Source organism: Asterias rubens, chromosome 2, assembly GCF_902459465.1.
Source record: "Asterias rubens chromosome 2, eAstRub1.3, whole genome shotgun sequence".
Lineage (NCBI taxonomy): Eukaryota > Metazoa > Echinodermata > Asteroidea > Forcipulatida > Asteriidae > Asterias > Asterias rubens.
Window position 1 is genome coordinate 14,253,596 of NC_047063.1, and position 27,859 is coordinate 14,281,454.

At 38.7% G+C, this 27,859-nt stretch overlaps 2 protein-coding genes across 8 annotated transcripts in view; both read right to left on the reverse strand.

Annotated features, from left to right (window-relative positions):
- Positions 1–8,142, reverse strand: part of LOC117307049 (contactin-2-like) — an 83,073-nt gene extending 74,931 nt beyond the window's left edge. For both annotated transcript variants that reach the window (XM_033791689.1, XM_033791687.1), the window contains exon 1: positions 7,937–8,142. The gene's annotated coding sequence lies outside the window, so the exon portion shown is untranslated. The remainder of the gene's footprint in view (positions 1–7,936) is intronic.
- Positions 8,143–9,926: 1,784 nt separating this feature from the next.
- Positions 9,927–27,859, reverse strand: part of LOC117303974 (neurofascin-like) — an 84,681-nt gene continuing 66,748 nt past the window's right edge. For 5 of the 6 annotated variants that reach the window (XM_033788486.1, XM_033788447.1, XM_033788479.1 and 2 more), the window contains 7 exons: positions 27,040–27,216; positions 24,013–24,138; positions 22,194–22,211; positions 17,570–17,740; positions 16,999–17,127; positions 15,057–15,144; positions 9,927–14,448 (listed from right to left, as the gene is read on the reverse strand). In XM_033788486.1, the coding sequence (XP_033644377.1) occupies positions 14,232–14,448; positions 15,057–15,144; positions 16,999–17,127; positions 17,570–17,740; positions 22,194–22,211; positions 24,013–24,138; positions 27,040–27,216 (926 nt within the window). In that variant the 3' untranslated portion in view covers positions 9,927–14,231. The remainder of the gene's footprint in view (positions 14,449–15,056; positions 15,145–16,998; positions 17,128–17,569; positions 17,741–22,193; positions 22,212–24,012; positions 24,139–27,039; positions 27,217–27,859) is intronic. The other variant, XM_033788470.1, reaches the window with a different exon arrangement.

The window sequence follows — 27,859 nt, forward strand, 5'->3', positions numbered from 1 at the left end:
GGGACACGGAGACAATCGCCTCCATTGCCTCTGTGAAGTATCAGGCCTGCAAAGGTTCTTTTTAGAACCACCCCAAGTCATTTAGAGATAGTCATTTCATGGTGTTACCGCAAACCTTTCCATATCTTCAATTCTGTTGAGTATCGAAGTAGGCCTGAACACATGGTTCGATCAAATGAAAACATTCTATACATAAAACATGTATTCATTTTTATAAATTGTTCTCGTTTTTATTCTGGTTTAAAAAAATTTAATCCAGCAAAATTAATGAGCTACAAGCCCTCCGACCCTGTTTTTAGTAGTCCCTGTACTGCACTGTTGTGCAGTATGAGTACATCTGCCCATGATCTGCCTCACTGCAAAATGATACAGAATGTCCGCGGACCCACCCATGTTCCAATAAAGAATCTCAATTTGATCTTATTAACTTTCACACCATGGAACATACTGTCCTTGTATGTTACCATAGATCCAATTACACTCATACACCACGTTGGGGATGCACATCAATAGTACACTGTAAACTGTTCTAAAAGCCAACCAGACAGGCCGCATATTGCACGCTAATTACATTGTGCAGTTGTACTTTGAATGAAGAATCATAATGGATGCAAGTACATCATGTACATTACAAGTATGGGTGTGGTTTTTTATCCAAACAGCAGGTAATTAGACACTCCTGTGTATGTGTGTATGCGTATATATTTACTGTAATTTACAACGTACATGGTTAAAGTACATCCAGATGCACTATACTATTTAGTTACAAGAATGCACTAAAACAAATTCTTAATCATTCACTTCTTAAGCATTGTTGTTGAAGAAATAACTCAAATACTAGTAGTGGTAAATGTTTGAAATAGAGAAAGGATAAGATTGAATTATAGCTATTTGTTTTTAACATAAATTTTCTGGTAGAAAGACCTTGGTTTCAAGGAACAATGTAATTGGCTATAAATTAAGCTTTATCTCTCAGGATGGAATGGAATGTTCAGTATCTCACTTGTTGAGTCCTTGAGTCAAAGACCTTGAAACTGTTTCCTCAAATTCTACATCATAGACACATGTAGATTTCAACAACAACAAAATGACTTTAGTTTGAATAAGGGAATAAAAGGGTAGCGAATGAGTTCTTTAACGGTTAAAACCAACAAGGTCGTTGCCGTGTGATTAAGGCCCAAGCCAGGGTTTAAACGGCCATTTAATAATGAGTCACTACCTTTTATTCCCATTCATATGCCTTTTTAGTGAAAAGGCGTATTTTAAAGCAAGAAACTCTAACAAACTTATCCGTTTCCGACGTGGTTCAGGTCTGTACGTCCGTGTTATGCATAGTTATGACGACAGTTTCTGGATTCGTTCGTGCGTGTGTAGTCTTGGTGCAAGGTGTTCTCGTTTTCCTTTCACACACAGCACGCCCGCATCGCTCGTAACAAGAAGCGTCTTGCACCAAGACTAGCCCGTAGTATCCGCAAACAACCGTAAAACATAGCTGCAGCTGATCATTATCAACCGATTAAACACCCCCACGTGACGCACTCTCCACATAGGAATAGCGAAACTATCCGAGGTATTTATGAATGGAAAATTCCAATGTAAACACAAGTGTACATTGTACCATTTACAAACATAACAACTCATGTACAGTAGTGGGCATCCTTTTCACACACATTTGTATACACGTACACTGTATTCTAATGTACACTTATACAAGACAACAAACATGTAGGCCCCCTCCTGGTATTAAGCCTCTCTTTTTTAACTGTTTTCTATTTCTAAAATGTTTGAACAATGTGAGCATTTATAATGTGCACACATTTATTATTATGCATCTAAAAATACATCATAATGTAATGTGCACAGGATGGTCTATTGTGTAGGCCCTAGTGTACAATGTACCATCCATCTTTCCAGAAGACACTTGAATGGGAGACTTAGGGATGCTACATGTAGGTGGCAGCAGACTTCCCAGCTAAATTGTCAATGTTTGCGTAGTTCTGAGCATACGTGCATTACCAAGAACAATGAATTTTACCTGGTTAGTCTGCTGCCACCAAGCGTCCCGAACGTCACTCATTGATCCAACTTGATGTTCCTGTCAGGGTTTGCACTTTAACTTTCTCAGTGAGTATCAGCAGGACCAGCTTGCGTATAATTTCACTAGTACACCAGCCATTTCACTAGTTCATACACGTACAAGATACATTTCAAATAATAGGCGTAGCTGTGTTCTCAAGACTGAACTAGAAGGCCAGACAATAATAAATTTCACTGGTCCTCAGGCGTTTTAACTGGCATCTGGCCACCAGGGCCCAATTTCATGGCCTCTGCTTCGGCACTTGGGGATGCAGAGAATTCTGTGCTTACACCAAGCGTATTTCACGGGTTAGCGGGGAATTTTGGCCTGTGCTCGTGCATCTCCACATTACTAGGCATTCTATGCTTACACAGCTAGCACTAGCAGAGAAATTCTGCCCTTGCCATGCTAGTGGAGAATGGTGATCGAAAGCGCAGAATTCAGCGGTAAGCAGAGCCAGGAAATTTAGCCAAGAACATTGGTTGTAGCTGCCCTTTAATGCAGACTTTGTTCATTAGTGGCAACACTGTATTGCAACCACTGATCTTTCTACAACATTGTTAGGATGGATACATTGGAACAGATGGATTACTCCATAGTGGAAGGACACCTGTGTGGATCCTGGGCAGACCTATAATTCCTTGATTAGATTATGTGATAATATTGCAGCATGGGTTTATGCAACTTAGTCTCATGGGTAGCCTACTCTGTGCAATTCATGAATAATAGTCTGTGTCAGTTCTGAGTTTCTGGGTGCCTCATGCATAATACATTGTAGTTACACAAATTTAATAAATACTATTTGATAGAAGAAATTTTTACTAAGTACATTATGCAATAACTAGTATTGCCTATAACAAGAACCTTGAAAGAGCCAAATTTGTACTAACTGTTTTGGCACTGAACCTTTATGACTCTAATTCACTAGCAACCAGTGTTCCATTTCCAACTAATTATAATTTTATTACGAATGGTAACTGAACACCGGTAAGCAACTTTTTAACATTGATCCGTTTCAGCTCCTAACACTGAATTTCATATCATAGCTTTTGTTGAAAATGACAGATGTCTAATGGGAGTAACTTCTCCCAAGATAATTGTACAAGCACATGTTCATCAAGAGCACAGTTCTCTTCTCATTTACACTGGGAGAATTCAATTTGAACACAAATTTATAAAACTTGAGCCCTACATGTTTTAAATTGCCAATGGATACACAGGGTACATTATTGAAAATCATAAAATCGTAGAACTCAAAACCTATTTTTCATTATTTTTTCCATATTTTTCTCAAATTCGTTGTTTTAAAAACAAAAAACTCAACTCATGTGCCGTTCAGCTTTTAAAGGGAACATTGTCGTCATGATAAAAACAGGCCTGTGGCTGCACATGGAATTATGAACTCTAACCCTTACTGAAAAAACAAGCCCTCGATCCCCCTCATATCACTTTTATGGAGGCGCGGGCCATGCAGTTGTAACTGGTAGAGAGTTCACACTTCAATGTGCAACCACAATTAGGTGGCCCTTGAAGTGAATTTCATAACTACTGTACACGTTGTACAAACGCCAAACGCTCATTTTCAGGCGTTGTGAATTTTGCAGAATTCTTGCCAAGAATTGCTATCACTTTATAATTGTTTTTCATACTGCACCCGGTAAGCATTTTTAACTGAGTAGGCCTAACACAGAATTTCTTTTTTTTTTACTGAAGTGTTGGAGATTTCCTTTAAAGCCATTGGACCCTTTCGGTAAACAGTATTGTCCAAGGCCCACACTTCGTGTATCACAACTTCTATATCAAATAACAAACCTGTGAAAATTTGGGCTTAATCGGTCATCGGAGTCGGGAGAAAATAACGGGAAAACCTACCCTTGTATCCGCGCGTTTCGCCGTGTCATGACATGTGTTTAAAATAAATCTGTAATTCTCGTTAGCGAGAATTGATATTACTTTCCTGTTTTCTCAAAAAGTAAAGCATTTCATGGAATAATATTTCAAGAGAAGTCTTTCACCACTGCCTTCTGTAAACCCTGTAAGTTATTTGTAAATCTGTGACCTTTTTTTTTTTTTCTGTACCGAAAGGGTCCAATGACTTTAAAGCCGTATGATACTATACTGTAGCATAGTTCCCTTCATACATGTAAGCCCACCTTCCAATACTCTAATGGAGTACCTACTTATTAGCTTTCCCACCATGTGTAACATATTGCTCATATTACAACAGATCCAATTATTTCCACATGAAGACATGAATGTTCCATGTACGGTTGGTCTAGTCATAATTTATGTATCGCCGAATAATCACTTAACCGTATCAGTAAACTGAGATTAGATGACAGGAGTAACACTAAACGGATTATAATAATAATACTACATGTAGTAGCATTATATATTTTTTATCCTAGTATTACATTTTTTCAATTTTTTAGGGGTGGGTCCCACCCGCTTACCATGAACATATTTATGTCGTTTGGAGCCTTGCACATTACAAAGGCTTGAACAAAAGTACTGTGTAGATCTAAATTCCCAGTCACACATTATATTACGAGTTACAAAGGATTTATTTTAGTTAAATAAAACCGCTCCCCAAGTGTGCAAGTAACAGGAGTAAGTAAAGCGGGAAGCCCGGTTCATACTTCCTGCGATTGCGGATGCGAAGCGAATGTTGACGTCACAAATTTGCAACGAATAATTCACTGCAGTTCAACTCTGCTCAACTCACTTGCAAATATCGCTGCGAAAAGAGGGTAGTGACATCAAATTCACGTCAAATTTGCATCGCATTCGCATTCGCAGGAAGTTTGAACGGGGCTTTACAGGAGTAAGTGCATCAGTCAATATGCAAAATGGTGAACCATGCAGGTAGAATGCACAGGCCTTCCTACATTTACATGTATACTTATTGTACAGGGCACGGATTTGAGGGGAAAATCCACAAGACCGCGGTGCTTGTTGCTCAAAATGTTTACTGGGCCAGAATTGTTTAAACAAGACCAGAATCAAAGTGAGAACAAAACCTTCCCTTCCCAACTCAGTTTATTAGTATTCAATTAAAAAATACACAAGACTGCCAGCCAGACTTGTCCGGTGAGTTTACTGGCCCGACACTAAAACTACTGGCCTTGGAACTGCTGTCTAGTGTAAAAGTTGAGCCCTGCTATAGATCTTCAAGAAACAGTCTGTTAACCAAGGATGGTCCTGTTATGTAGAATAACATTAACTCTGGATGAATGAGGACATTTTAATTTGGAAAATTAGAGTCCTTCAGGCATGGAAATGGGACAAAGCCTACCAGGAGGCCCTAACTGGGAATGGTTGTGATCACCTTGCATGGACAGACAACGTTCCTTTCTTTTCCTCCTCATCTATGTAGGCACGCCTTCAAACTCTCTGGCTAAAAACACCTTGCCACTAGCACAAGATCCCAATCAAATGATGTCCCCTTTACCTTCACCATGCAATTCACCATACAAGCCAGTTATTTTATCAAACATGTGCCTTGCCATCTCTAACTACAGAGGCTCCATGTTGGCAAGGACAAGCTGCTACAATTGTCTAAAATTGTGAATAAGAAAGTTTCAGATGAGTGACTGAAAGGAGTAAGCAAAGGTCACACTGCAAAACAAATTCCACAGTTATCTTTGAATAAAAGTTGATTGAGTATAGGTCTGTGGTATTGTGGGGACTGATTGTGATGGATGGGTCCACATTCACCACTTGTACACAATGTACGTCCAGACTTTCCAATCATGTGAGAGTACACAGCTACTGTAAGAGCTTAAATACACAGTGCTATTATTTAACACAGTTACCCTCAGTACACCGTTCCGAGAAAGACTAAACAATGCTTTCAAGCTTTGTGATAAAAGAGATATTATTACATCATACCAACATGGTTGAAGCATCCTTATCGCGGTCCTGGATAATTCAAACACCACCACCACACACCAAGGACACAAAAAGAAGACTACCAACCTTTATCAGGAAAGCTTTTTGTAATACTTTCAACATTTTAGACACAAACAACACCACTGCAATAAAACTTATAAGCTTAAAGTATGGGAACAGGCCTGCTGTGCAGTATGATGTGGAGGTGAGTTTGACATTTTTATGATCTGACCCAAAACAACACAAACACTGTCTTCCTCTTCTGAGGAGAGGGGCTGGATTGGCATGATGAGACCCTTGACATTAGAACTTAGAAGTGACCCATGCACTACCACTTCATGAAATCATTCAAAAATCACAACAACAGAACCTGCACAAAATGCTCTCATGCTTCAAAACCAACGTAAAAGATTTAAAAGTTTGTTTTTAAAGGAATTGTCTTTGAAACTGACTTGTAAGCCCCATGACTACCTCAAAAGTGATTAATTGCCTCAAACCGTAAAAGTTTTACAAAAAAGTTCAAGTCTGATGCTTCCGTTATGAAAGGGGAAGAGCACGAAACCAAGACATTTTCTCCTTAGTAAAGGGCATGATCTCTCTATGAGAAAAGTATGAATTTGTATTTCTAGGAATCTAGGGGCACCAAAGGCAGTCAATTGTAAATTTCTATTTTTCCATGGGACACCAGAAGGGTAGACAGAGGAAGAAAAAGGAAGAAACTATCTCCCACACCACACAAAACTTGAAATGAAATGGAAAGATGCTAATATTTCTACAACCTATATCTCCCATTACCCTCATTCTCCATTCCATTTATAGAGTGTCTCAAATCTGGTGCAACCAGAAAGAGGGGTAGGGGTAGACCCAGTGACTGGGGCGCTAGATTCCTTTTTTTTTATTTTGTCATTATCGGTCATAGATTCCTTTTTTCAAAATTTTGACATTATCGGCCATCTAGATTGGTCATCTAGATGACCGATAATGTCAAAATTTCGAAAAAATTAATCTGCACCCCAGTCACTGGGGCAGGGGTGGGATTTTTCCGCTCAGAACCTCCCCCGGAGGTTCGATATGATATACCGGTATAGTTTCTAGTTTACCTCAATGATATTGATATATCCCTTCTTGTAAAAATAAGTGGAAAGTGGTGGCGCCATACCGAAAGTTTTCCCTCCACCCCCCCTCCCTCCACCCCCCCTCCCTCCACCCCCACCCCCTCCCACCAACTGAAGCAAAGGCACTTGAATTATGGTTCAATGCATTTACAAAAGTAGCATGGAAAAACGGATTTGCCAGTGCAACCACTTGCCATCTCATCCCCCAAAAATGATATTCAAATTCAATTGAAAATTTAAAATGATGTCTGGTTTCGCCACAGTCTGACTGCATCTACCATCATGCCTCACTCCTTACTTCATGCTCAAGTCAAGACTCCAACCAATCCATTGCTTTACTTGGGGTTAAATTTTGTTTGCAACCATATAGCCTCCTATTTCCTGGAGTCTTAGTCACAGTACAAAGACACAGGCTATCCGCATCAAACCCTCTGCTGGATCTGGATCATCCAACGAACAAGGTTTGCCCCCCCCCCCCTTGGTATAGTCTGCTTGTCTACTGCTGTCCATCATTGTCCATGCAGTCCAGGATGCAACTACACTTTATAGCTTCATATTATCACAAGTATGTTCAAGTTTTTTTGCCACATTTTCTCCATGTTCCAGACAGTAGAGCATTGCTCCAACCGTCCTTGCTCTATGCTCAAACCATGGATGAGGGAATGCACTTCGTAATATCGGACCTTTCCTCCATGAAAACATCCCGAGAGCAGTACAAAAGAAACGTTTTCTTCCGTTTTTCAAATTATCTTACAAAAACATTAGCAAAAAATGCTGGCTATAAAGTTACATGCAGAATAAACTAAAAGAAACGTTTTGGGAAGAAAACAGGTCAACGAAAATCACTACTTACGATATCTGCCTCCCTTCGTTGATGCCTAACGTCAGTCTTTGACTTCAGTCTTCAGAGCAAGAAGCTAAGAAACACAACCGTAGTGGACGTGTGTGGAGACAAAACCAACTTCCAGCTTGCAGCAGTTTGGGCGCAGGCTTCAAGCTAGCAAATCAAGGACACACAAGATTTCCCCTTGCTTGCTGAATAACGCATCCAAAGTCATCTGCACATCGCAACCCGCATGGTATGCACAGTTTACCAGGGTCATGTCATTTAATTTTGAGGGTTATCTTTTGTCGTCAGTAATGATCAGTTGCTATAAATAATATATATCTCCTGTATAATATTACAGGTAAATAAAAATATTATCTCCTTTTGTTCAGCTTAAAAGCTCGTCAATATTGTTTTATTGTATACAAAAGTATTACATTTGTCGTTGATCCAAGTCTATAAAGAATAACCCTATTTAGCGAATAGTATAACCCAATATTTCAACACCATCAACGCCGCTTGGTGGCGCACTAGTGGTCTCAACTCTCAATAATTTACAAGGGGGAAATTATTCAATGTGATTTTTTTAAAGAAAAAAAACTTAAGGGACAGTCATCGTGAACCTTTTGGGTTGTGGCTGTAAACGTAAAACTCCTAATAATTGGTAAAAAAAAATACAGGCGGCACTGTCACAAACGGACTATCTAGTGGGCAATAGTGTGGACAAACCCAGGATACAGTTTCTGGCGCAAATATAATGAGAGGGCTAGTTCCCGGGTTTTAAATGTTCAGTGATTTTATTTTGGATAATCGCCAATTGAAAAGATGGTACAAAGCTCCAGAGCATTGGTCAGTTCTTTCTAAGAAGTGGACGCAGGATTCATGATTTTTTTTTGTATCTCAAAAAAGGGGCGCCACCCGGAAATTCACCGCATGGCATGATTGTTTGCTTGTTAAAGAAAGAAAAAAGATTGTACCATTTTAAAAACCAACAGACCATTTTGTTGAATTGTAGAGAAACATTGGTCTACATTGAAACACCAATAACATTGATGCGTTTTAAGCTTTTAAGAAAAATAGCTGAACAGTAAGCTATATTTGTGTTTATCAAAAGTTCATTATGAAAGTTAACAATTTGATAACCCAGGTCGAAATTCCAGTTGAACCTAGTTAAACTGAAACTAGTTGAAACCAGTTGATAAACTAGTTAAACACAGTTAAAACCAGTTGGTTTAATATGGAAAATGGACAGAAACCAACTGGTTTATAATTTCAACCTAGTTGAACACAGTTAAACCTAGTCCAAACCAGTTGGTTAATATGGAAAATGGACGAGTTTGGTCACTTTCCAGTTGAACCAGTTGACCCCAGTTAACTAAGTTCAACTGGAATTTTGACCTGGGAAACTCTGCATATCTGCAGCTATCTTGACTAAACTGTTAATCAAACACTTTACTGGAAGTAGGCCAAGTCGAAACAGCGCACTGGAATTACCAAGTGCTTCCAGTTGTTTTGTGAGCCGGGGCGTTTCGAAAATACCCTTTTTTAATTAGATACTTTATTTGTATTTACAGCATGTCTGGTTGGATAGTTATGATAAGGTTCAGAAATGAGGGCTATTTTGGATGCATCTTGGATTTTGCAAAGAGCGCCAGGGGGGGTTGATGTCCTTCTACAATCCCGGCCATATCTGGTTGGGGCCCCCCTGCCCCCTTTCAATGTTGGTTCCAATTGCCAATCTTCTTCTGCGTTACATTCAACATTGAGCAGGGGACAAATTTTTTATTGCGAATTGGAAGTGCACAGGGAATTGTTTTATACTTATACGTTAGAATGGTGGCCCAGCATTTGGGCCGGGATTGTAGGCACATTCCTGAACATATCTTTTTTGGAGCCATTTTTCAGATTTTTGCCTATATTATGACCTTGGACTATTATCTAAAGCAGGAGGTGAAATGCTTAGTACTGTTTTGTACTCGCCACATACATAAACAAACGAATAATGAAACAGTAGATCTAATTGTGTTTTAAACAACATTTTAATTTTATTTAAACACCAGATAAAAAGCCTTTTTGACAGTACTGATTAACAATGGATTTGCAACAACTACAAGTGACAATAAAATTGATTTAATAGCCTTTTATTAAAGCTGCATAATTAGCGTTATCATTTTGATAGAAATATTAATTCGAAAGAAAAACCAGTCAAAAGTTTTTTTTCTACAAGCTTTGAAGTAAGTGATTTGTACAGGTTTGAAAATTCGATTAAAAAAAATGGTAAGCTTTGATTTAAATCCCCTATAGCTTTTACATTCCAATCAGTTAAACAAATTACTCAACGCCACTTTTAAAAATGTACAAGTAACATAGACCAGCGTTCATATTCACTATCTACAGCTCAACCATAATTTATAAGCATCAGAGCATGCAATACAGATCAACTTTGTATTTTTACCCACTTTAAAAATGATTAAGTTATCCTGACAAAACCAAATCACTTTAAGAGCGACTTCATTTATAAGTCATTTTTAAACATGTTGGCCATGTCCACCATACCTCAACCAGGCTAAATGGGGATATCACACTAGTTTAATTATCCATAAAGCATTTATGAATCCGTTCAAAAGGAATTTTAACAATTCCAAAACTTGTAAAAGGTTAATGGTATTTAAATGAGGATTCTGCATAAAACAATACTGTAACATTTTGGTGTTTCTTTAAACAGTGCAACTTTACATACATCTGTTTAGTGAGAAAACCTAACAATAATACAGATATGGTGATGTACATGTAGCTATATAGGCTAGAGTGAAATCCGTTATGATTCAAAGCTTGTCTCATTTCACTGGAGTGTGTTTTGATATGGTTTTAACAATTTGTCTAAGGTTGTTATAGCTTTCCCCATTCACCTCATCATTAAAACAAGGTAACTTGATTTTGGTTTTTGTTTTGATTTTCATGGCGCCTTCTAGACAATGAAAGTAATTTGAGAAAATCAATTACACTTCTCCCAAATCATTTTCATTCAAATGCTTATTATATGGGGGCACTTTGGCGTTTAGTGCTTCTTGGATGGTATGCATTAAAGCAATTTTGCCAAATCTACAATTTGGGTTGCTCAAATTCAAGGAATATGAATGAAGAAGACAAAAAGCTGCATAAAATTAAAATTAAAAACAAACATCAGTTCCCTCCCCCAAAAAAAATATAAAAAAATAAAATAAAAAAAATTAAAAACAATTGGGAATGGAGAACTGGATTAAACAAAGATAGAATGTCACAAAACGAAGATCAATTTAAAAGGTAATAAAAATCACAGTATAATACAAGAGCATTGTAAAATTAACATCCTTTCATTCCCATTACGGGAGGCTAAAAATAGCCCACCCAATTGCATCATGGGAAGGGGACAGATTGAGAGGAAAATCTCAATCCTTAACTTAATTTTACATACGTTCTTCTGCACCTAAAGTCTGCAGGTTAACTTAAAGCTTTGTAAAAACTAATCTGGTTAATTTATTACACTACAAGAATATGCACAATAGAAACCAGGTGAGTTCGGCTACGGCTAGATCAGCACGTGTGCCAGTATTGAAGAATAGGCAGATGCAGACGTCCTAGCCGTAGCTGTAGCCGAAGTCGCCGTTTCGGACACATCCTCACTGTTGCATCTACTTAAGCCTCAACCTAGCTTGGCAAGTGCAGAGACCAGCAATAAAATATAATTAAGACAAAAAGAGTAATAAAAAATACTTATAATCTACACAGCACATCTTCTCAATCTCTGTTTTAAAAAACAAATCGCAAATTTTAAATTGCAAACTCATATAGTATAAACACCTTTCAATTTGTCCACTGGTCCCTACATGCAAATAGAGACCAAACAAATGGGGCTTTTAGAATATCATACAACTCTGCATATATGCACACACGTCTCTAAGCTAAAAGTGGTTCTACTTAGTGTGTTAAACCATTATCAATATAGATATTACTGGTACATTAAAACAGTGGATTTTTTTTTTTTTTTTTTTAAATCCTCAAGAATTCTGGCTCCGTTACAAGATGAATGCACATAGTAAAATACGACATAGCTATGCTACACTAAGTCATATACAGCATAACGGTACATAATATTATACAAGATTCTACAGCTAAGTACATGTACATTTAACTTGTGTATGGATGGTATTGTAAAGTTAGGTACACAATTATACTGCACACTCTTGTGAGTGAACAACAAACCACTTTAGTAACTCGCTTGTGCCAAAAGGCTACACAAATTCATCTTTTTTTTTTCTATCTTCCTTTTGTTATCAAAAAGCTAACGTCTTAAAACTCACAGATTTTTTTCTTTCTTTCTGTGACAACCGAGAAACAACGGAGAACAAATTTCTGTCACAGCCGTTTTGTTTCATTTGCTTCCGATGACCACGTGCCTACTTTCTCCAGGCACTGGTACTTTGCTACCACCACATCTTGATACATCCACAATGATAACCAAGTCACACAAGAACTACCAAGTAGACTTAAAAGCTGGTCACCAGTTTTAGCATGCTGCCAAGTATTATTGAGAAAACAAGCAAGTGTTTCGAAGACCAAATTTCAAAACCAGTTTTACTAAGCTTTAAAATATTTCTAAGACGTGTTACTTATCTTAATTAGCCTGGTTGCTATATACACTGCCTTGTTACTCTTTGATGGCAGTTGAATAGCAGTCAGGGTACTACACTTAATTGAACACTACATTGTTTGCACTTTTTACATAAGTTCTTGCTGTATTACAATCTACAAGGCGCTTTATTATTTCATAAGCACCATTAACATTTCTTAATTCCCTTCCTGCATTTTCTGTAAGCATGCTCAGCAAAATGAAACTGTGTGGAAGGGAACTCTGGACCAACACTTCTGTTAAAGTTCTTCAAACATAGTTTTCCTGTTTTTTTGTATTTGTGGGGTTTTTATTTTTTTTTAAAGCTGCTGAATGATTTTGCAAACTTTTAGTCATGAAGTAGATTTCAATATCAACTGTCCCATGTAGAAAACCACAGGTGACATTGGGGGTTAATACATGGTACCAGTCTAGGTTGAGTGCCAGCTTCATAACGAGTCTCCTGTGACTAAAGGATCGAACAAACTGTGCTATGTGAAAACTCTCTCGGTGCTCAGAAAAAAAGTCAGATTCTATTTACCACAGAAACTTTGTGTAGGTATTTTAACATCGCATCAATTTATAAACCACATCGTGATATTAATATAAAAAATACAGGAAAAGCTACCACCCTCTAAATGATGCACTACATGTATTAGAAATAGCCCCCATGCCATGCATAACGCAGGTGTCTTGCTAAGGTGCACAGCCTACCCAACTACAGTGCTCACTTTGGTAAAGTGCAAAATGACAAAAGTCGTCAAAATGGACAACACTGAAATCCATCAGCTCTCTGAATTTTTACCGCTTTAGAATTATCAGAACTTAAGCACAGGATTTTTGTTCAGTTCAAAGGGACCATATATTCTAATATTTTTATTTGTTTTTATTTTTATTTAGATATTTTGTTTACAGTTAAACTAAAAGCTGCCATGCTGCACTTTCAAAAGGTTAACATTTAAATACAAAATAATCATAAATGCCTGCCGGAACAGCGGCTAACATTAACGCTAAAAAAAGAATGTGTGTCTATTTTTTATTTTTTTACAAAATACAGGTTCAGGAATTGATATGTTTGTCAGACGTGACTTGGTGTTGGTTAAAGAAGTATCACTTACACAAATCATTGCCGTAATTTACATACTTAGTACTGCATCCTCAGTACTTTGGAAAATCCCATCAAATAATAACAAATAAAAATACCCTAAGAAAATTGGACAACTGTTTAAGGATTACCAGGTACTTGAAAGAAATTTGAAGAATTTTGTTGTGGTAAATCAAGTCCCCAAAACAAAAAAATTTGGGTTAAAGATTTGGTTTTCTCTAGGAATGTTGCTTTGATACCCCTTCATGATTAACATTATCATCTAAAAGCTAACAAGCACAAAGTTGCCAAATGAGTTTTAAAAAAGAACAACAACAAAGAAACAACAAGGAAACAAAGAAGGATAAGAAATTTCAGAGATGTGACCTTGTGGAACCATCGTTTTTCATGTCTCCATCGAGAGAACAAACATCTCTGCACATCACACAGCACAGCACGTTCCAGCCATTCAAAATGTCTAAAAAGGGGGTGGGTCAGAAGAAGTAATGGGCGGTTAATCCCTACCCTTTTGCCCATATTTTAATAAGATACTCTGTTGACAGCGTTTCTCCGAAACGGGTGTGGCTGCCTCAAACGAACGTTGAGTAAGCGGCACCTCCCTGCTCGCCATCGTCAGCTGGTCGCTGTTTCTTGTCGCCATACTGGCCGATGAAGGAACCCTCCTCATTGAATTTGCCGAGTTCACCATCGGCATATTCCTTCAGGCTGTCAGTGTCACTGCTGCCTGGTTCACTGTCACGGAGACTGCCCTGTGACCCTCTTGGGAGCTCACCGTCCGGATTGTCCCTGATTGGTTGAAAATTAAGAAATGTGTTTTATTATGAATTAACCTTCAACACCAAGCTAACTTTTTGTGAAACTTTAGAAACTTGGTCGGCGATGCTTCAGGTATTCAACAATTGTATAAAAAGACAGCCTCTTCAAACGGAGCTTTTTAACTGTAATAGCACCCCCCCCCCATGTTGATTCAGTCGGGCCAATCTGTTTTGGCTACAAGGCAACACCACGTGACCAAACAATTACGATTTGTGACCAAATAATGTTCTGGAAGTCAGCTACTTACATGTATGGGCTCCTGCATTGGTTGCTACAAGTGTGCAAAACATGATAGTCGCAGATACGCGTCAAGTGAACACACATAGTGTCGACGTATCAGTAACTGTATACGTATGTGTTTTGTAGAATTGCGAAACCTCTCTATTGTCTTAAAGGCTGAGTAATAGTTGGTCGCGCGATGGTCGCGCGAGATAGTCGGGCGATGGAAATCTTGACGCGTGATCATAAAAAGACACAGTTTTTGAATATAAACTGTGTTTTTTAGGATCGCGTGTCAAGATTTCCATCATGCGACCATCTCGCGACCGTCTATCAACCGGCCTTAAGAGTAGACTTACTTGTTGGGATCGAACTCCTCAAATCCTCCATCATCCTTGAGAGGTGTGCTCTCAATGTCTCCTTTCCTCTGCTGCTCCTTATCAGACACTACAAGCAAGAGATAAAACAATCATCATTGAAAGGAAAAGATACATTGGGTAATTTAGAAAGACTAGTATTCTAACTTGGTGTATCCCAACATATGCATTACAAAACATAGCTGTGAAAATTTGGGCTCAATTGGTCATCAAATTTGTAAGAGAATAGTGAAAGAAAAAACGACCTTGTTGCATTACTTTGTTGTGTGCTTTCAGATGCATAATAAAAGGCTTCAGCTGAAGTATTTTATTATTTGAGTGATAAATAACCTCTTTCTCAAGAACTCTGTTACTTCACAGGGAGCCGTTGTTCACAATGTTTTATACTACCAGCAGCTCGCCATTGCTTGTTACCAAGTAAGTTTTATGCAAACAATTATTTTGGAGCTATTACCAATAGTGTCCAGTGCTTTAAAAGGGAATGTATACGTTTGGTAATCACTCTTAAAATTAATGGCAATAAAAACTAATGGTTGGAACGCACAGTGAAATTGCCCACCAGTATGGCGCATTCAAGATTTTTCTGCTGATGACGTCAGGTGAAATGGGTCAATATATTTCTCTAGGGGGTTATTCTTCCTGTGTGGACATGTTCCCTCTGGATTTTCAGGGATATCTCAAAAAACATTTATATTGGATTATCAGTATCCAGATAAAGATAAAGACGGGATTATCAGTTGAGATTAAAGGAACATTACAGAAATGGTAAGACGAAAAAAATCGTCTAAGATCACAGATTTAAATAGAACCTACATGGTCTAATGTTAATGATAGTGGAAAACATCCCTCTAAATATTTCTGTCGGTAATGTCATATTTGATGAGAAAGAAAGAAAAAAACTAATTTCCCGTTTGGAGTTAATCGCTCAGTGAGCGTTATATTTATATATGTATATGTATTTATTTTTTTTATAATTGTCATGAAAAATGTATAATCGGTATTTCACCATTTCCTCGTGACCCAGATGGCCAGTCAATCTCAAAGTTCTACAGCTGTCAGATCATATATATGGTGGATAATATAAAGTGCTAACACTGCCAGCAACTGTTTTGCTAGCAAAAAAAAATTCACGAAACACAATGTCCACAACCATTCAGTTTTAGCATGTAAAAAACGTAATCACCAGTTATGTACGGTCTTTAACTGGTTAATACGTTTTTACATGCTTAAATAATTGTCATCTCACTGAGACGAAAAATTACTTTGTGACTTGTTTTACTCATTTTTTTTTTAAACTACAGCACTTCAGCAAGAAGGGAATCTTTCTACTACCATTTATCTTCAAGCTGTTTAAGTTTAATGTAAATCAAAAAGTACCCAAATCGTTTGAAGCAATCGCACAACATTGGTAAACAGTATTGTCCAAAGGCCCGCTCTTTGTGTATCACAACTAATATATAAAATAACAAACCTGTGAAAATTTAGGCTCATCGGATTCGGGAGAAAATAATGGGAAAACCCACTCTTGTTTCTGCGCGTTTCACCGTGTCATGACATGTGTTTAAAACAAATCCGTAATTCTCTGTATCGAGAATTTATATTGTTTTAATGTTTTCTCAAAGCGTAAAGCATTTCATGGAACAATATTTCAAGGGAAGTCTTTCACCATTACCTTCTGTAAATCCTGTAAGTTATTGGTAAATCTGTGAACTTTTAATTTTTGTTCTGTTCAGAAAATGTCCAATGGCTTTAAGGTGGAATGATAACATTAGGCCGTGTCCGAAACGACGACTTCGGCTACAGCTACGTCTAGATCAGCGCGTCTACCAGTGTTGAAGAATAGGCAGACGCGCGCGATCTAGCCGTAGCTGTAGCCGAAGTCGCCGTTTCGGACACGGCCTTAGATTGATGGATTATGTTTTACCATTGTACTTGCCACCCCTCTGGCTCTTGAGGATACACAGTACTAACAGGATACATAACAAGGCTACGATGATGATGAGTAGAGCAATGAACCATCCTCTCACATAGATAGGAGGAGCTACTGCAGCTTCTGTGTTGTCAAAACAAAAAGTACATTTGAAAATATCGGTCATAGAGCTCGAACTGCTTTAGAAGAGAATCAAGGCATTTATTTAATGATTTATTTATTTCTTGTTTATCCTGGGAAATCCATTCAGTAAGAAAAACTCACTGATCTCCCATGGATCCCAGCTAGTAACAATCTACAGAAGTGCACTTAAGATAAAAGATTACAAATTTACATAGAAAAACATTGCACATTCATTTAAAAAAAAAACTCTTCTCCTTGGTAAAGGACATCCTATGAGAAAACACAACACTACTGGACTTGTTCAGTCATGAATTTACTGGTACAACAAAAAAAATCACTGGCAGCGGGTGCAGAGTCGTGTCAAATGTTCGATCCCCACATCTATTTCACGTCATTCCTTGAGAAAGGACTTAAACTGACAGAATGAAAATGTGTTGCTTACCTCCGCCTAGTGTTTTCTCTCTCTGATTTGGTCCTTTGGTCGATCCGTCATCATTGACCGCCACGATCTGCATAACATACTCAGTGTTTCTCTTCAGTCCCTTCACAATAAGTAGAGAGCTATCCAGTAAATCCATCGAGCCAGACTTCACAAAATCAGCCTCGTCGTCGTCTGGCAATACAAAAAATAAAGACTGCGTTAATGATCCCAGTGGTTGCTTGGTCTGATGCTTGGTGAATCTTACTACTCGAGTAAGAGATTCACATTCGGCATGTTCCTTAAATAGTGCTGAGGTGTTTTTGTTTTTTACTGGCATGTTCCTTGGACATTCCATATTGCATTGATACCAGCACAAGTTTACAATATTATTGATAGTGGAATGCAAACAGGAGAGTGTCAAGATTAGCTACAGCAGTAGTAGTGTTTATACAAGTGCTTTTACTGATAGGGTTGGTCTCTTTCTCTAAAGATAAAAGCTTTCCATACTGGTGTGAAAGTTTCAAAATAGGCCACACTGGAGATACCATTTCAAAAATTCACATTTTATTTTTACAAAACCTCTCCGAACATAAATATTTTTGGAAGAAAACCCATCAGTTTGAAAGAAATGTTTTGGATTAAGAAGTCTATTCGTCCACACAACTTTCCCCAAATGTTTATATTAAAAAATGAACTTGTTTTGGAAACCAAGATGGTAACATACAATAATTAATTGTTTGAACAACAAAATCCAAGATGGTCAAAGTAACCTTAGGTATCGTTTCAATAATAATTTCATGACTATGAAAGAATCAAAATCAAGTTTTAAAAAAAACGAAGAAATGAAAGGTGCTTCTACAATATGTTATGATAAAGTTATGCAAGATGCATTGAAGTAAGTAATGTGTAGAGGAGAAGACTGAATTGAAACAGAATCATTGCATCATTCCGAATGTGGTGTTATGACACCATATTGATGGGCATGCAACATGATCCTTCCTATTGGGTGCGTTCGATTAGCTTCCATGGGTCAACCCCCAACCCTGTGGTGCTCACTCGGGTGAGCCCCTGACAAGGGCTAAACGAACGATCACTCACCCTCTCGTGGTGACGTCGTGCACCTGTGGCCAGCCCCAAGTGACCCACTCCACAAGCAGGGCACTTGGGGGCTGACTCGGGTGAGCCCATGGAATGACATCAAAGCTATTTGAACGTACCAGGGGCAGACCAGGGGTCAACCCAGGGAAGCTAATCGAACGCACCCATTGTTACATTCCAGGGGAGGCATGTAACTACATTTGTTACTTGGTAGCGTAGTTTATAGGTATTTTCTTTAAGGGTCACATTCCCATTTTGTTCCTTTTATATAGATAATTGTAGTGCACAATTTAATACTATGGATAAAACCAACATCATAGTTTAACTGGTGTCATGGGCGAATGGTTTAGAGCATCGAATTCAAGTTCTGGTGGTTTAGTCATCGTGGTATGGGTTCGAATCCTGGTGATTACCCTTGGTCATACAATGTCACGTAACTGTAACTTGCGGGAATTATTGGGAATCAAATAACTAGTGCAGCGTGCAGCTTCAAGCCTCTGCACAATGCAAAGCACCAAACTAACACAGCAGTAAGAAATAACATAGTCCCCCAGCATAAATAAGGGGGGAGAGAGACGTACCCCCCACCCCACCCCACCCCATGCACAATTTGTGCCTGTGCCTGCAGTGCCACATAAAATCAAAATTGTCCACCCCTTGTGCCCCCTAGAATTTCACCCTAGTTTCGTCGCTGGCATACCAGACTTCGTAAGAAATACTGAACACAAAAACACATGAACTATTGACAAGACTCATGATGCGTTGCAATTCGCGATATTAAGAACAAATACATTAGAGAATGGAGAAAAGACTTGTATGAACAAAAATGATACAAAACACTTGCCTTTGATTAAACCTGGAAATTCCAACAGCAGAATATTAGCCAATAAATTGTTACTGTATATATGGCATGATTATCAGTACAGTGTTGATGGATAAGCCACTTTAGCACACAATCCAAACGCAAGTGCCAGGTTTTTAAAATTGCTTTATGCAAAAATTTGTCTATTGTCCATGACTTGCATGTAATTATGCTGCGCCAACTGTCAAGCGATTTGCATTGCACATTAAAGGAACAAGCTGCTCAACTTTTAGAACCTTAACACAATAATAACTCTGCAATTATGAAACAGTTTTTATTTTAAATTTAATATTGTCCAAATAAACACCAAAAACTTTAACAGGTCCTTTTGACCACTTTGTCCTTTTTTAAAAAACATTTTCTGGGGTGTCATGACCTATTCAGAATCAGCGTTCGCTCTTAACAGTGTTCTACTTGCCAAATACCACTTACTACACTTGAGGATCAGTCAAAATTCACTCCAAGTGGACCTTCTGGCTAGTTCAGTGTTAAAAAGCATCCCTATTTCATTTTAAGGATGAACCCGTCTTAAATCTGACGGACTAATGAATTGACGAGCTTACTAGTTTTACATCGGTTACCGCAAACCTTTCCATATCGTATTTCCACCATGCAAAGTTTCAAATCCTACTAACTAATTTTGCTGGCCAGTCACTAAAAAAGTTTAAGAGTAAACCCTGTAAATGCCGTCTTACATGTTTTGTTTTTTTGTGATGATAATTTTACCAAATCCTCTTACGATTATTGGGAGGTGTGAAACTCCCTTTAAATGATGACCCATTTTTCGCGTCATAAATAATGCAATTAGTAGGAAACTAGAGATGGGTTTGCCACATAGTGTGTATAGACCAAATGATATTTGAGCTGTGTGCAGTATTTAAACCACATCTGTTTCTGATGTTTATACATCGAGTGCAAGAACAGGTTTACATGGCACTTGTGTCCTGTCAAATTGGCTCGTTTGATGCACAACTTTTCCAAACCATTCTAAACAACATGTTCCTTTGTTGACCGTTTGTCAACAAAAGTCACCCAGTTTCAAGGTCAGTTATAAATATGATCCATGCACGATTAAGCAATTATCTGTGTAGCAATTATTTAAATATTAGTAGAACAAATAAATCAAGTTATCTTATTTAAGGCCTATGTTATTGTGGAGTCACCCATGCACAAATTAAACAAGCTATGAATTTCTGTTAAACATCAGTCAGTGTATTTGAAGAATATTTGTTTTCTCTCCTCACAGATAGCATTCTTAATTGAAGCAAAACTTCTTTAATTCAAACATCTTGTTTGATGTGTCTTTTTAACAGGCCAAACCAAAAGCATAAGTGGAGGCTGGCTTCTTCACCATACATTATTGTTTCTATTGTTAAAGGCAGTGGACACTATTGGTAATTACTCAACATAATTATCATCATAAAACCTTTCTTGATTACGAGTAATGGGGAGAGGTTGATAGTATATAACATTGTGAGAAACAGCTCCCTCTAAAGTGACGTAGATATCGAGAAAGAAGTAATTTTCAATGAATTTGATTTCGAGACCTCAAGTTTAGAATTTGAGGTCTCGAATTCAAGCATCAGAAAGCACACAACTTCGTATGACAATGGTGTTTTTTCTTTCATTATTATCTCGCAACTTCGACGACCGATTGAGCTCAAATTTTCACAGGTTTATTATTTTATGCATATGTTGAGATACACCAACTGTGAAGACTAGTCTTTGACAATTACCAATAGTGTCCACTGTCTTTAAGAAAGTTCAAGTATTCGCATCCACACTTCAAGCTTTTCGTGACCTTGTGAAAACTACCTTCATTCGGCAGTAAAAAACAAGAGCCACTGATTCAAGTTATGCACAAAATCAACATTCCAACTATCAGGAGAAAAATAGCATCGGAAAAGATAGTGAGATATCAAATGATAGAGGGCAGTGGAGGCGGGGGTAGGGGAATAGGGGATGGGGGTTTGGGGGATAGGGGGTTTGGGGGTTGAGTAGGAACAATAACAAAAACATACAGATTGATTTGGCGTCCGTTGAGCTGAAGTCTGCACAAAATTTGTTAATGTTTGAGGCACAAAGGAAAAGCAAAATGGTTATAAGGGCAAGTATAGGATATTAGGCGAACTGAAACATTTTGTTAGGCCACATTTTTCTTTCTTTTCCTTTTTTAATTTTTTTTTTTTTAACCAGCAATTTCTGACACTTTTGCTTATCATAATGTTTTAAAAAGAGTGGATAGAAGTCCAATAAAAGTAAACAGTCATCCCAAAAATTAACACTGGTCTGCAAGACCTTATGATGGATCCAAACTTAACAAGTTTACAGTCCCACTGTTCAGACTATCAGGTCGAGAAGTGTCAAAACAGAAGTTTTTCCCTTCATGAATTGAGACAAAAAAGTGGCAGAAATTGCTGATGATCTGAATGGAAGGTACAACATTGTTTGAAGGCGGTATAAGCCCCCTGTTGTTCAAGATACTCAGCAAGAGTGAAATCCCCATCACGGAACGATTTCACAACTCGGCAACAAAAACAAGAAATTCCCTCCAAATGACCACGAGGGTACGTTTATTATTTGAACAACTGAGAAGTTTTGAATTTTATAATTTTAAAACAAGTTGTACTTTCCATTCACTGAGAGAGCCAATTCAAGAATCTTGCATGAGTAAAAATGTTTTACCAGTACTGTTGTCAGGTTCTGTTGTAATAGGAACAAAAATCAAGTGAGGAATAAATTAATTAACATAAAACAACAAAATTACAACAACCAAAAGTTAACATCTGTTGAGGAGTCAAATGAAGGTTAAAATTATTTCAAATCTATGACAAACTCTAAACCAATGGTTTTTAATAGTTAAGTAGCAATGAGATCATTATGCGATCATGATATCATGATGTACTACTCTAATTCCAGAGTGATCCAAACAAGCATTATGCACAGATGCAGATAGATGTTTTCAGCTGGAAACCGATTAATGTTCCCTTTTGTTAATTTCACAACCTCGTCACTATCCACTTAACATTTACAGGCTCAAGGCCTGGTCACACAGGCCCCGATAACGAGAACGAAAACGAGAACGATAAAAATGCACGCTCGCGATTGGTTGAATTGCTCCACGCAGAATACGCCCACGCTCATTCAACCAATCGAGGGCGTGCATTTTTATCGTTATCGTTTTCGTTCTCGTTATCGGGGCCTGTGTGACCGGGCCTTAAGTCCCACTAGTAATGGCTTTCAAAATGAACAACTACATGTCTCTACACATGTTTGAGTTGCGGCTGAGGCTAAGCTGTCACGTGAACCAGTGTTGAAGCATAGTAGGCCCATGGCAAAAACCCTCAGCAACAGCAGCAGCCATTGCGATAGCCATAAGCCCTTCCATGGCAAAACAGCCTCACTCAAAAAGCAAGTACAGGGATAAGCTGTTTTGCCATAAAAACGGAAAAAAGGTGTGAAAAGAGGCTGGGGTTTTATTCACATCCATACATAGCATGCCTTTGAAATGGGAAAAAGCACATCTCTAAGGCCGTGTCCAAACGGGGGACTTTTGGAATGCTAGGTGGCAGCAGACTTACCAGGTAAAATTCACTGTTTTGGTAATGTGTCCATGCTCAGAACTACAGAAACATCAGAAATTTATGTGGTACTAAGTCTGCTGCCACCTAGCATTCTAGGGGAAGTCTCTCAGTGGCAGCTTCAGATGTTGCTATGGTGAGCCTATGCTTCAAAGTATGTTACCATGGCTACCAAGCCTCAGCCCTCAATTCAAACATGACCTACCCATGATTCTAATCTTATGGAAAGTGAAGGAACTATAAGATGCTTGCAGAGTGATCTTAAGAGCTAATGAATCACACCAAACCCTCTTTTAATATTCTCTTAGAGATAGGACATAGCATTTGCATTAAGATTCACATTTTAATTACTGATCTTCAAGATGGAATTGTCCAAACCACCCTCCCTGAAGGGAATGTGTAACGCCAAAACAGATTTCATTTTCATATAAATGTCTCATAGACAAACTGTACTCCTTTAAATCTACACCACGTGTAACCTTTACTATGCCCCAGCCATGCTTAATACAACAAGATGCATAAAATAAATAATCATTTTATAAATAATTTGTGTTTAACTGCCCTCGGTGGAGAACAAAGAGAACTATGGTAAGGTCGGTGGTTGTTGTGGTTGCACTCAGCAGGCCGTGCATATTTTCTAATGTTGCATCCCGTTGCACTACAGCAGAGAGAAAAGGGGTAAACTGGCTCAGCAAATGCTGTGTGCCATCTCCAGAGAAAACTTTTAAAAAAGGATCCCTACACCAAAAGCCTACCCAGACGCATTCCAAATCACCTTCAAAGGAAATCATGACAATCTATGATGAAACCAAAACATCTGCATGACTTCTAAACATTGTTATGGCTTAAGCATGCACAAATGACAAGGGGAGTTTGGTATTTCTCACAATGTAAAATTTTTTACAAATACAAAACACACTTACTTGCTTCCTTGAAAAGGACATAGAAACTGTTGGCAGCAGGGCCTGAGGATGTCTGAACGAAAGTAACGTTGATTTGCTCAAGGCCAGGGCTTAGTTGACCCTCTCCAAAGACGGGCTCCAATGGGACTGTGAATATAAAACATGGATGGGTTGCTGTAACATAGATATTCACCCCGCCGCAGAAACATGCCGGTGTGGCAGGAGATTCTGTCCCCCTCTTAGATTCTGTCCCAACTTTTTCTGATAGTGCCCTCTCTTGACCATGTTAATTTCCCATATGGAGGACAGAATCTTGGGGGGGGGGGGGAGATTACGTTAGGAGACCGGCATGGTGCGATTATATTGGAATTGAATGATCAGACTGTAGAGGGTTAACTTTGCACTGTGTAGAGGCAGTCACTACATCATATCATATCACAGGCCGACATGGTGCATTATTCAAACCCACAGTGCATTATGTTGAATGGTCAGACAGTAGGAGGGTTAACTGTGCACTGTGTAGAGACAGTCACTACAGCATATCATATCAGAGGCCGACATGGTGTATTATTCAAACCCACAGTGCATTATGTTGAATGGTCAGACAGTAGGAGGGTTAACTGTGCACTGTGTAGAGACAGTCACTACATAATATCATATCACAGGCCGACATGGTGCATTATTCAAACCCACAGTGCATTATGTTGAATGGTCAGACAGTAGGAGGGTTAACTGTGCACTGTGTAGAGACAGTCACTACAGCATATCATATCAGAGGCCGACATGGTGCATTATTCAAACCCACAGTGCATTATGTTGAATGGTCAGACAGTAGGAGGGTTAACTGTGCACTGTGTAGAGACAGTCACTACAGCATATCATATCAGAGGCCGACATGGTGTATTATTCAAACCCACAGTGCATTATGTTGAATGGTCAGACAGTAGGAGGGTTAACTGTGCACTGTGTAGAGACAGTCACTACATAATATCATATCAGAGGCCGACATGGTGTATTATTCAAACCCACAGTGCATTATGTTGAATGGTCAGACAGTAGGAGGGTTAACTGTGCACTGTGTAGAGACAGTCACTACAGCATATCATATCAGAGGCCGACATGGTGTATTATTCAAACCCACAGTGCATTATGTTGAATGGTCAGACAGTAGGAGGGTTAACTGTGCACTGTGTAGAGACAGTCACTACAGCATATCATATCAGAGGCCGACATGGTGCATTATTCAAACCCACAGTGCATTATGTTGAATGGTCAGACAGTAGGAGGGTTAACTGTGCACTGTGTAGAGACAGTCACTACAGCATATCATATCAGAGGCCGACATGGTGTATTATTCAAACCCACAGTGCATTATGTTGAATGGTCAGACAGTAGGAGGGTTAACTGTGCACTGTGTAGAGACAGTCACTACAGCATATCATATCAGAGGCCGACATGGTGCATTATTCAAACCCACAGTGCATTATGTTGAATGGTCAGACAGTAGGAGGGTTAACTGTGCACTGTGTAGAGACAGTCACTACAGCATATCATATCAGAGGCCGACATGGTGCATTATTCAAACCCACAGTGCATTATGTTGAATGGTCAGACAGTAGGAGGGTTAACTGTGCACTGTGTAGAGACAGTCACTACAGCATATCATATCAGAGGCCGACATGGTGTATTATTCAAACCCACAGTGCATTATGTTGAATGGTCAGACAGTAGGAGGGTTAACTGTGCACTGTGTAGAGACAGTCACTACAGCATATCATATCAGAGGCCGACATGGTGTATTATTCAAACCCACAGTGCATTATGTTGAATGGTCAGACAGTAGGAGGGTTAACTGTGCACTGTGTAGAGACAGTCACTACAGAATATCATATCACAGGCCGACATGGTGCATTATTCAAACCCACAGTGCATTATGTTGAATGGTCAGACAGTAGGAGGGTTAACTGTGCACTGTGTAGAGACAGTCACTACAGCATATCATATCAGAGGCCGACATGGTGCATTATTCAAACCCACAGTGCATTATGTTGAATGGTCAGACAGTAGGAGGGTTAACTGTGCACTGTGTAGAGACAGTCACTACAGCATATCATATCAGAGGCCGACATGGTGTATTATTCAAACCCACAGTGCATTATGTTGAATGGTCAGACAGTAGTAGGGTTAACTGTGCACTGTGTAGAGACAGTCACTACAGCATATCATATCAGAGGCCGACATGGTGTATTATTCAAACCCACAGTGCATTATGTTGAATGGTCAGACAGTAGTAGGGTTAACTGTGCACTGTGTAGAGACAGTCACTACAGCATATCATATCAGAGGCCGACATGGTGTATTATTCAAACCCACAGTGCATTATGTTGAATGGTCAGACAGTAGGAGGGTTAACTGTGCACTGTGTAGAGACAGTCACTACAGCATATCATATCAGAGGCCGACATGGTGCATTATTCAAACCCACAGTGCATTATGTTGAATGGTCAGACAGTAGGAGGGTTAACTGTGCACTGTGTAGAGACAGTCACTACAGCATATCATATCAGAGGCCGACATGGTGTATTATTCAAACCCACAGTGCATTATGTTGAATGGTCAGACAGTAGGAGGGTTAACTGTGCACTGTGTAGAGACAGTCACTACAGCATATCATATCAGAGGCCGACATGGTGTATTATTCAACACAGTAGGAGAGTGTTATAAAGAATTTCTTTTTCTAAGCACTCTTATAGAGGTTGAGCTAAGGAAAAACTGCCACAATCTTGTGATGAGGTTAGTGTAGTGTTATTTTGCCTCGCCTCTCACCTCCAAGACCCCGCCGAGGAACTACATGAATCGAGTTTTCAGTCACTATCTGACTGCATGGGTTTACCCTGAAATAACTTTCCGTTTTTTTTTTTTTACAAGACTTTTTGGGGGGTTTTTCCTCATGGCTAGTACAGTAATTAAGGTCCCTTTTCTGACAGTCCTTGGCTTCACAACCGGAATAAATGAAATCGATTAAATTGAAATCCTGTCCATTCTTACCTCCGCCCGGTCTTGTATCAACCTCCTTCTCTTCCTTATCACCTGCTCCTTCTGCTCCATTGATGGCAAAGATCTCGATGCGATAAGACGTGCTGGGTTTAGCGGATATCTTGAAGCTGGTCGTATCCTTGCCCTTAATCTCTTTTACTTGAGTGTCAACCAATGTGTCACCATCAACTATGGGTAACAAAGGAATTGGGTTTAAAAGCACTGGACACTATTGGTCATTACTCAAAATAATTGTTAGCATAAAAACTTACTTGGTAATAAGCAATGGAAAGCTGTTGATATTGAAACGGCTCCCTCCGAAGTATAGCCGTTTTCAAGAAAGAAGTACTTTTCCACTAAAATATTTGAACTTGATTTCGAGGCCTCAGAATTAGATTTTGAGGTCTCGAAATCAACCATCTGAAAGCACACAACTTGTGCAACAAGGGCGTTTTTTCTTCCATTATTCTCTCGCAACTTCGACAACCAATCAAGCTCAAATTTTCACAGGTTTGTTATTTTATGCATATGTTGAGATACATCAAGTGAGAAGACTGGTCTTTGACAATTACTAATAGTGTCCAGTATCTTTAAATACTGTGTGTAGTCATAAAAAGGGATTTGTTTCACATGTTTCACAAACTTCTTCGGTGGGCAAAAATATCTCTGTATGTTTAAATACTGAGTTCTTTGTCAAAGACTGTTGTACATAAATAATACACAGAGATCTTACTTTTATTAACAAAACAAAACAAACAACTGTGGGACCAAAAGTTTGAGATTTGCATGATCTATTCCCCCAAACATTTCACCTACAAGCCCCCACTTTTGT